The 10,766-nt window shown below is 44.1% G+C and overlaps 1 protein-coding gene across 4 annotated transcripts; it reads right to left on the bottom strand.

Annotated features, from left to right (window-relative positions):
- Positions 1–1,431: 1,431 nt before the first annotated feature.
- On the bottom strand, positions 1,432–9,939 carry MTRES1 (mitochondrial transcription rescue factor 1). Of its 4 annotated transcripts, XM_053290171.1 has the most exons (5): positions 9,782–9,852; positions 6,580–6,660; positions 5,232–5,679; positions 3,836–3,908; positions 1,432–1,872 (listed from the first exon to the last, which is right to left on the bottom strand). In XM_053290171.1, exons 3-5 carry the CDS (start codon positions 5,669–5,671, stop codon positions 1,696–1,698), a joined length of 690 nt encoding a protein of 229 aa, XP_053146146.1. In that variant the 5' UTR covers positions 5,672–5,679; positions 6,580–6,660; positions 9,782–9,852; the 3' UTR covers positions 1,432–1,695. The 4 variants fall into 4 exon arrangements, with proteins under 4 accessions (XP_053146146.1, XP_053145961.1, XP_053146048.1 ...); XM_053289986.1 differs by lacking the exon at positions 6,580–6,660 and having other exon boundaries at positions 9,782–9,939; XM_053290073.1 differs by lacking the exons at positions 6,580–6,660; positions 9,782–9,852 and adding an exon at positions 9,449–9,769.
- Positions 9,940–10,766: the final 827 nt, after the last annotated feature.

Raw genomic sequence — 10,766 nt, 5'->3', positions numbered from 1 at the left:
AAATCAATAGTGCTTTCACTAAATCCATCACAATCCTCAGAATGTAATATTTCCTTTTTAAAACCAGAAACCCTTCTGATCATCCAATCCTTAAAGGACAAAGAATCCATTAATACATTTTAATTGGGCTTTATTAAGGTAGTATTAACACTGGGACTTAACACAGCTGCATATTCAAATTAGTACTTAGGACACAAAGGGGCTATTCTCACAAATACCCTCTTCAGGGTAGGAGGAGAGACCAGGCTGGGTTTGGGACCCCCATGCACACTCCCAGCTGGCCATCGTGAGAATTCTACAAGCAAGGTGTAGTGGTTAGTGCTGGACTAGGATCAGGGAGACCCGAGACATTCAGCTATGAAACTCAATGGGCCAGTCACTTATCTCACAGCCTAACCTACCTCACAGGGTTGTTGTGAGGATAAGCATAATCCACATATGCCACTCTGAGCTCCTTGGAGGAGGAGCAGGATATGACAAAAAATTAAGAATTATGGAGGTAGGGGGAGGGGGAAATTAGTCTCCGAGCTGGGTACCGAAGCCAAAGGCATGGGAGTGCTTTCCCCCCCTTCACTTTACAGCTGAGCTGGGTACAATTCTGGGCTCAACGCTGCCGTCTGCCTCTGGACCCAGCTCGCAAATGATTATTTCCTCTTCCTCCTACTTTGCTTGTAGAATCCTCACAATGGCTCCTGAATTAGGGTAGGAAGCTTCTACCCTAACTAGTTGCCTGCACCAGGCAGTAGGACACCTGCACTTAGTAGGAACACAAAGTTAATGCATTCTACAGTCCATAAACATAAACATTCTGATCCAGAGCCTCATGTACGTAAATATGGAGTTCTTGTGCATGATAGCTGCCATATTTACTTTATGGAGGGGACTGTTGTGCACACATAAGGGATGTACATACAGATCCCTTGGCTGAAATGAACAAAAGGGCCTCATGTTCAAGAGTTCTATATTCTACCAGGAACAGGCACTGGGCTCTGAAGTAGGGTGTATATAACTATGACTTTCTGAGTCATATTGAGCTAAACCCTGCACATTGGAAAGGCAAATAGTTTTGTGAGGGCGAGACATTCCCCCGCCCTCAAACACATTTACACTGTATCCTCTGAGTAAAAGAAGCTTTACTTTGAAAGTGTGGTCAGCCAACTCAAAACACACTCCCCACGATAAAAGGAACAGAATTAGACATTACCCCCAACATAGTTCCAAGTCATTAACCCTCAAAAGTGGAAAGCAGCACTGTCAATCTACATGGCATTTTTCCTTTTCAGAGACCAGCTTTCCGAAGTGACTGCCTACTGATATCACAACACACAAAGAGCTAAGAAGAGTTGGAGGGTTTCCCCCCCGTCTAAATTAAGATTAGCTTTTGGGCTTCCCAAAAAACTTTATTTATACAAAGTCAGAGACAATTTAAGATTAGCTTTCCCTTTTATTCATTTATTATGTCTTCTTATAGAAACACTGCTTTCCTTTCCTCAGTAGCAAACAAAAGAGGCGACCTGCCAATCACAGGAATAAAAGTTATGTATACAGTAAGGAAGGTAGCAGGCCATTACATACCCATATTGGAGGGGGGAGGGGGGGAGAATGCATGAGTTTTGTTTAACCAAACAAAATTAATATAATGTATAACAAATATGGTTGCTCACAAGGAAATGTGCACCACATGCAAATGCTAGTTCACTTAAATACATCCTGCTTGGGTACTTTTAAGTTTCTCCAGCGTCTCAATACCACTCTGTATTTATCAGTGTCTGTCTTCTCTGATGCTTTCTTTAATACAACTCTCATAACGACAGCAGTTTCTGTTTCTTTGTCCTCTCCAATAATGAAATCAAGTGTGTCACCAACTTTTACCTGAAGATGGGTCCGAGAGTGGGGGGTGGGAGGAGAAAAAGATACACTAATCAGCTTTAGTTACCCACAGATATTAATTCTTAAAATTTGCTTGACATTTTTTACTTTTGCTCCTCCTTCTCCACTTTATTTTACAGCTGCTGATATGGCTGCACCCCTCCTGCGATGATTGGAATGCTGCAACCCTTTTAACGGAGGCCTAAATGTAAGTGACAAGCATGTTTTACAAACTTCTCCTACAAGGGCAGGTGATGAAACAGGGTTGTATCCCAAATTCTGCTTGTGCACCAAGCAAACCCCCCAACAGCTGCTCCTGAGGGATGGGGAGCTTGTGGGGATGGAGTGCAGAAAGTTGTAGAGGAAGGGAGTGAATTAGTCAAAGCCAGCTCAAATATGCTCGTGCCAATTTGCGGCGGGGGGGGGGCTGGATTCATTCCTCCACCCCCGGAAACTCCCCACACCACATTTCAAAGGGTCCTCTGACTCTCAAAGCAGCTACTCTCAAAGGCTGCTATGGGGAGGAGTAGGAGAAAAGCTCGACTCATGCCTATACCACTGTGCAAACATAAATTAGGTACAACCTTAACAAATCTGTTGTGGCACAAGATTTTGCAGCCTAGAGCCCACTTTGTCAGATTCAGTAGCTCTAGTTCACAAAAGTGTATACTGCAACATGCTTTCCTGGGCTAGTCTTTTAAAACTGACACAGGGTGCTTGGTGGGTTTTGCCACAACAGACTGGCACAGCTACTCCACTAGAATCTGTTGAGCTTAAATGAGTTTACTTCATCAGAGAAATCAAAATAGCAGATTTGATTGCAAAAATCAGTACATCAAAAGATGTACATACTTGTTTTAAACATTTTGGAGATGTTGGCTTTTTGACAGGGGCAGGCTTTCTCTCTGGTAGAGAGAGAAAGAGGGAACACATAGAGACTGGAAGAAGAGTACTCCTGGGGGAAACTCTGTAGCCCTTCCTTTATCAATGCACAGACCACTAGAAACCCCTCCAGAAGCTTCTAGGATGAAAACTGTTTCCTTTTTATCTCCACTCTTCACAAATTTATCTTTCAAGATTCTGGATGGCTTCAGTTGTTGTGCGGAACATCAGTTGAAGCTAAGCTCTGTGCTCCTCCGCCCATCCCCGCACAAGTGTCTACCTAGGTTAGGATATACAGAGATTGGCGGGGGGGTGGGGGGGTGGATGTTGTGACCTATTTAGGATATGCTGAGCTTCTGAGCCCAAGTGTTGAAGTGAGGCTCTGGTCTCAAGTTCACTGAAGCAAATAGGTTAGGATACACAGTGACTGGTCGCAAGGTCCAATCGCATCAAACTCAACATATCCCAATTTAGAAAGGAAGTAGGCACTCAGGTGGGGATGGGTGAGGGGAGCGCATGCTCCAGGGAGGTCACCACAAAGAATGGCTTCAAGTGGGGTTCCAAGCAACGTGAACCCGCCTATTGATACAGACACCTCAGAGTACAGTCTACATTAAATGGATATATTAAACATTAATACGCGTATCAATTTGATTGGTTCTGGAAATTCTAATGTTGCACTCCTCCTAGTACAGGCCTCCTAGTATAGACCTGCTCTAGTATATAGACCTAGCATAGACCCCCTAGCTGTGTTTGGACTACAACTCCCATAATCTGCAGCCACAGTGACCAATAGCCATGGATTATGCGAGTTGTCGGTCAACATCTGCAGGAGGGCCAAAGCTGAGCAGCCCTGTCCTAGTATAGTAGCTATATGACAATGAAGAGGAGGCAGATGCCAAAACCCAAGGTCCTGATCCTGCAAAGACATATGCTCCTTATACAGTGGTGCTATCATTTGATTAAACTCAGTATTATACAAGTTAAATGAGCTAGTTATTTGCAATTTCAAGATCTTAAAAATCTGACTATGCATGTCATCTTGTTAGTTTAAGGTACAAAATGCATTTGTGGAAAGCCTTACCGATCTGCTTTTCTTCCATAGTTTTTCTCCATTAAGCCTGAGTTCACCGTTGTAGAATGCATCTTCCACTTTGCTTTGAAACAAGAAGGATATTTAATTTATCTTGCATAAACCATCCACAAAGCCACTGCTACTGCCTTGTAAGCACACAGGCAGCAGTAACGGACCTCCCTCCACATGAATGTATGTACCCCACACAAATATTGTTACTGAGGTAATCAGATTCCACTCCTGCACATCTCTATTCTAACAGAGCAGACTACACGGTGCTGCATTTGAGCAGGTGTTAAGAACAGGACCTTGTGAGAGAGAGTTGCCAATGTTGCCTTCCCTAAGGCTAAATAAGGCTGCAGTCCTAACACTTACTGGAGAATAAGTCCCTTTGCTCTCTATGGGACTTACTTGCAAGTAACTAGAGTCAATAAAGTAACCTTAACCTTTAAAAAAAAAAAAAGCTGAGATCTGAAACATACTTGGAAGTGCTACATTTAAAGGGAACATACTTCCAAGTAAATGTGTTTAGGATCACAGGGTCAACGAAAACAAACCATCAGTCTTATAGCTGTGGTGAAACAACAAGTTTAGCAGTTCAGTAGCTGGTTTTCCTAAACATCTAAAACAGATTACATCACGTCACACGATGTGTTTTAAAAAAAAGAAAAAGGTTGACAAGTTCAGTTTAGGTCTATTTTAGTGTCCTCTGGAAGTGTATTAACAGCAAGTTGTGAATAATCAACTTTCCAGCTCAGCTGCCTCTCCAGCACAGGACTCACCAGCGTTTGGGCTGCAGAAGAGGTTGTAAAGCCAGGCTGGCCCTCCAGCCGTTTTGGAACTCCAACTCCCTTCATCCCCAGCCACAATGGCCAATATTCAGGGATAACAGGGAGTTATAGGCCAATGTTTGCAAGAAGGCCAGAGTTGTGCAGTTGGTCCTAAACCAACCACAAGTTAAACTGGTTAATGGTTTCTTCAGGGAATTTTTAAAGTGAGTTTTTTTTTGTTAAATGGCATGTATATGCTAATGCAAACATGCCTGTTTGTTTTCCTCATGCCTGGATTATGACTTGTAATCCTTAACTAGTCAGTCTATTTTGGTAGGAAATTACTTATGTATACTTTATTACGGTCATAGACAAGAATGGTAGGAATTTTAACTTATTACATCAAAATAAATGCCAAAAAATAGTTCAGAACATTGTTAACGGGCAAGCATAACTAAACTGTAGAAATGATAACTTTCCAGTCTCTTTATTCCTTCTGGATAAGGAAGGTGACAATTCTTAACTAACTTGCTCTAGCAATAAAAGTAGAATAATATTACGAACAAAACAAAAGCACCAATGGCTACACCCAACAATTTCTTTATCCATCAGCCATTTTAAACTTTTATACTTACTTTCTGGCAATATCTAGACCAGCTTTCATGATCATATCAAATCGAAATGACTGTACTACTTTTTCAAGATCTTTGTAATCCTTCACTACAGAGGGATCATCTTCAAACTCATCTTCTGAATCGCTAATCTCTTCATTTCCATCCTCTTCCTCTGTCTCCTCTGGCAGAGTTTGTTTCACAGTCTTCTTCGGAGAGCTTTTGTCACTTTTGAGTCGTGCATAAATCCCTGGCAGACTTTTGTGCAAAGGTATCAAAAAGGTGTGGTGCTTTATAGAATAACTGAATAAATATTTGGAGGAAATTGCTGTAACTGGCTGATGGTTTGCAGAATAAAAGAACCTTTTCCAGGGTGTGCAGAGTTTATAAGGGAATTTCTCCAAGAGTCCAAGGCAGACATTTAGATTTCTAAAAACACCAAGAGGAAGTCGGCAACCCGTCATAGCATACCCTGGAACAAAAGATAGCACACTTTTGGACTCCACATCATTAAAACCTGGATCATTTTAAAATAAAGTAGCTAAATTTCTTTATGCAATAGGCAGGGATATTAGAAGCAGTAAGTAAGGTCTTAGAATCAAAGAAATGAACTTAGCCCTAAACAGTTTTGTGAGTATCAAAAAGAATATCTAAGGGTGAGATGTAACTGTAAACATAACAGTAATCAACCAGAGGGCACAATCCAGGCAGTTATGTACTTGTTCTTACCCTGTTCTCCCAATTTCTACTAAAATTAATGGAATATAAAAGTGCTTAATTTTGGCTGGACTGGGATTCTCAACGTTGGGTTCCCAGATGTTATTGGACTTCAACTCCCATAATCCCCAACCAAAGGCCGCTGGGGCTGGGGATTATGGGAGTTGAAGTCCAATAATATCTGGGGACCCAACATTGAGAATCCCTTATCAGTACTCACATGAAAATGTGATGCAAGTATATTATCCACATACACAGAGTGGCATACATAGTAGGGATGTGCATGAACTGGTGCTTGGCCAGTTTGATGGCGGGAGGGTTACCTTTAAGGAGCAGGGAGGAAGGGTGCTCACCCACCCAACCCACGACATTTCCCCCGCCAGCGCTGTCTGCAAAACCGCTGGTGCGGGGCGGCAGCATCGGACAGGAAGCAGCCAGTATGAGTGTGCATGTCACAAAACTGATATCATAAATTATAGCACAATTAACAGTTTATAGAGTTGTCCAAAAACTATTACATATTGCTTTAAAGACATGTAATTGTACTGCAATTACAAATGCAAAACAATTAAATATCAGTCTATTTCTGCAGTAGATTCATTAGTTTCATTGTCAGTCCTTTCTATCAAGCAACTAGAAAACTAACTTCAGGTACCTTCACATGTAGGTTTCTTAATGTCAGTGTTTACTTTAGATCAGTGAAGTTTTCTTCCCCACCTCCCATCAGTACATCATCCTAAGGGGGAAAAAGGTGATGTAGCTATCCCCATAATCCCTTGCACTGTTTTCGCCTCATTCACAGTCCTTTCCCATCACATGCAACAAAATTACAATCATTGTTCTCTCTAATTTTTTTCATCTGAGTGCAGAAGGAGTTTTGTTCTGGGCAGCAGCATCAAGGCAGTATGTGTGCACCTGCATTCAGAGTGGGGCCTTCCTGATTCAACCTGAGCGGGATCTAAAATTAACTGAGTGGACATCAAAACATGTGTGAGTGCGTGCACGCAAACACACGCGCGCCTTAGAGGGAACATTGATTACAATCTACATATTACACTAAAATACTCCAGGGTCAGAAGTAGTCATAAGTGGGTGAATTTGAGCAATTGCTAACGAAGTACAGTTGTTCTCCAGGTGCTGCTGTCAAACACTTTAATATAAGTGGAATGCAGCAGTAAAGGCAAAGTGTGCCGTCAAGTCGATTTTGACTCCTGGCGCCCACAGAGCCCTGTGGTTTTCTTTGGTAGAATACAGAAGGGTTTTACCATTGCCTTCTCCCACGCAGTACGAGATGATGCCTTTTGGCATCTTCCTATATTGCTGCTGCCCAATATAGTGGCAGTGGGAATTTGAACCGACAACCTTCTGCTTGTTAGTCAAGCATTTCCCTGCTGTGCCACTTAAGGTAGCAGAATGCAGCAGTACTGCGCTGAATATACTACCTATAGAAGTTCTGCTGCTGTATTACAGGAAATCATACACATTCTAGCCCTATTCACATGTTATGTTCAACCCTTGTATGAGCTGTGTACAGTGAGTGCAGATACAATTATTTGCACACTGGGCTGATGATATAGCCCCTGGCACACGTGATTAGGAAGGGACTAGTCAAGAGAGTGCCTGTGGGGATGTCCTCCAAGGATGTCCTAGCCTGTGGATTTCCTGGGTGGTTCAACTGAATGGCCCCCTCTACATCTACTCTACAGTGCATGTACAAGGGCCATTCAAATGAACAGTCCCCACACGCGATCAAGGGATGTACTGAGAGGGCATCTGGATGTCTGTACAGGCATGCTCTTGGCACATCCTTTCTAATCATGTGTGCCAGAGTCTGTGTCACCGGAACCAGACCGTTATGATCAACCTACATACAGGAGCACACTTCCCATTGATACCCTGCATTTGAGGGGCTGATATTCAGGTACACTTTTAAAATAAATGCCTGTATACACATAGACTGCAATGCCTGAATAGGCCTTCTGTAAAACCAAGATCCACAAGACCAATCCATTTCTGCTGTCTCACCATTTCCCCAGTATATCTTGTCTTGTATTCCATCCATTCAAAGGCCAGAACTACATACATGCCATATAAAGCTGTCACTGTGACCTACCACAGTGCCAGTATCAATATTTGTCCAACACACAAGCCAATGTTCATTGAGCCTTTGTTCTAAGAGCAAGCACGTGTGTTTTCAAATTCAAGCTCAAACCTTATAGTCAGTGACTGTGACCTGCACAACTAGCTCCACAGGCTGGTTTTGAGCCCAAATTGAAAAAGCAAGGTATCTGAGAAAATAAACACGAAGTTCTTGCAAAATTGCACTTCTTACTGGAGACAATGGGCAACTTAGCCATACAACAGAAAAAGGCCCACTGTTCAAAATTACAGTCATCCCTTGCCAACCATGGTGTTGAGTATATGTGAATAGGAAATTGTGACGGGTCTTGCCAACCACGACCCGAGTATCTGCGATTGGCGAAGTTTTCTTAGTGATGGGGGGGTTTTTTCAGAGGTTCGACCTGCTCATTCCTCTTGGCTACCCTTGCTGACCTTGCTTTCCCAATCAATTTAAGATGCCTTTGAGTGATTTGGGGCAGGGGGGTTTCAAAAAATTTCCAGAGGTTCGGTCTGCTCATTCTTCTTGGTGACTCTTGATAATATTACAGAATTTTTTTAAAAAATTAGCATTTTTTTTCTTTTGGGGGAGGGGGGGTTGCAGTCATGGTCCCCCTAACCCCGTCTCCTCTAGACTTTAATGCCTCACCAATCGCTAATTTGCCAACGGTGAGGTTTTGCCAGAATGGAATCCTAGCGGTTGGCGAGGGATGACTGTAGTCTGCTTGCAAAATACCAAGCACTCATCTTGACAAGAGCTCCTGTTTTAAGAACCTGTGGATGAAGTAAAAGAAATCCCTTAAAATACAGTCTGTCCTGCACTCCTCTACACACACGTTTCATGATCCATTTTACAAGGGCTCTGTGGCCAGTTGTGTAGGAAGGATAGACCATACATTGAACATTTAATCTGGAATGAATACTGTCCTATATACACATGAGAATAGCTTTGTAATCAGTCTAGAACAAGTACCACTTTGTAGTTCTGTACCAACAAGTCATTTAAAAACAAACACACTGTATCTATGAAAGGGTGAAAAAAATACATCTTTTTTACTATTTCTAATCATCGCTTTGCTCTAATTAATTGCTTAATCACACCAGATCACTAATCAGTTGCTTAATAACATACAATCCCAAAGATGAGAGCACCGGAGGATTCGTGTTCGGTTGTTTTAGTTTATAAAAAACCAGGATTTCCTTCATTTTGACTGAATGATTGATTGAGGAATAATACAATGCTGTGGATTGTTCGATCTCTTGCACGGAACTTTATTCAGGAGGAAGCAACTGCAACCCGATTCTAGGTCCCCGGGTGCCTTCAATGGGCAATAATGCTCAACTGCAGACTTGAGGCCCGGTCCTACTCTACAGAAAATGACACCGCTCAGTTCGGCAGGACTTACTCCCAAGCGAGCATGCAGAGGACCGCAGCCAATGCTCGCCTGCAGTTCTCCCCTAGCCTTTTCCTCCCTACACGGCAAACTGCACGGAAACAGACGACTAAGAAACAAGGCAGCCCCTTAGGCTGCACTCCCCATCTGGCTGCCAGCGGACTTCTATTCGCGGGCTGGCGCAAGCGCCGCTCCGGCTCCGCGGGGCCCTCCTTCCGACTCCAGCCTCCTTTCGCCCGCAACGAGGAGCGAACCGGAAAGCGGCTCTTCCCTGCCCTGAAAGGAGACACGCGCGCAGCCGCCTCCCTTGGCCCGGCTGCGCACGCAAAGCGCGCCGGACACTACCTGTCTCCGCCCGGCGCCTGCAGCCCCGTCCCTGTTCCGTGATGCCTGCCCTTGCCCTCGTCCTCGTCGCAACCCAGCGGCAAGGCGCGGAGGCGGAAGAGGAGGCGGAGCCGCGGCTCTCAGCCGCAGCCAGCCCCCCCTGCTGGCCAACAGCGCCTCGGAGGACTTGACAGGTCGGGCTCATCACGCTTCCCTCTAGCCGCGGAAGAGATGCTGCCGCTGCCGCCGCCCGCCCCACCTCCGGTCGCGGCCCCGCAAAACAAAAACAAACCCGCCTGCCTGCCGTCCTAGGTACAAGTTCCTTGGGAGCAAGTCGCATCGAGCGTACTCTGGAAGAAGCAGGCAGGCATAGGCTCTGCCTGACAGTCCTCGGCGTATTTACACACACACACGCAAGAAGCAAAGTGGGGCTATGGAACATGCAGGGTTGCAGTCGTGCAGCTTGCTTCATGTACAAAAGCTAAGGTGACATCGCTCATTTGGGCCATTTAGCTTTGGCGGAGTCCAGGAAGGCGCGGGGGGCCAAGATAGGAAGCAAAGTTGTTACTTTAGCGTATGCCAATCAACCTTGACATCAACCTTGGGATTCTAACACACACACAACCACACACACCCATCTAGATAAGGAACAATGATACTGGCTAGAGACAATGAGAACTGAAATGCTAGCGAATTGGTGGTTGATGACAGCAAGGTCGTGAGAAAACTTTTTTTTGCCTAGATAAAATACCATTTAACCCAATAAATACTTTTCTCCCCCTCCTAACTATTATAGAGATTTGGACCGGACCGGGCCATCTCACCATTTTGTGTTACAGTTAAAAAGAGGATTTGACTCTCCTTTTTCTCTTGCAATCAATACCCCACACAGCTGAACAACTGAGAGCCAGTGTGGTAAATTGGTTAGAGAGACCTGGGTTCAACTTTTTCTCCACTCAGTGATGAAGCTCGCTGGCTGACCTTAGGCCAGTCACTCTCTCTCACC

This window comes from Hemicordylus capensis, chromosome 1 (assembly GCF_027244095.1).
Source record: "Hemicordylus capensis ecotype Gifberg chromosome 1, rHemCap1.1.pri, whole genome shotgun sequence".
Lineage (NCBI taxonomy): Eukaryota > Metazoa > Chordata > Lepidosauria > Squamata > Cordylidae > Hemicordylus > Hemicordylus capensis.
Note: the sequence above shows the minus strand (reverse complement) of the source record. Positions and strands in the feature narration are given on the sequence as shown.

Excerpts from the sequence above, each read along its gene's own strand:
- MTRES1 (XM_053289986.1), bottom strand. The coding sequence starts at position 5,671 with ATGACGGGTTGCCGACTTCCTCTTGGTGTTTTTAGAAATCTAAATGTC. Across the intron at positions 3,909-5,231 it reads GGTCTAGATATTGCCAGAAA|CAAAGTGGAAGATGCATTCT; the intron begins GTAAGTATAAAA and ends CTTGTTTCAAAG. Across the intron at positions 1,873-3,835 it reads TATGGAAGAAAAGCAGATCG|GTAAAAGTTGGTGACACACT; the intron begins GTAAGGCTTTCC and ends ACCCATCTTCAG.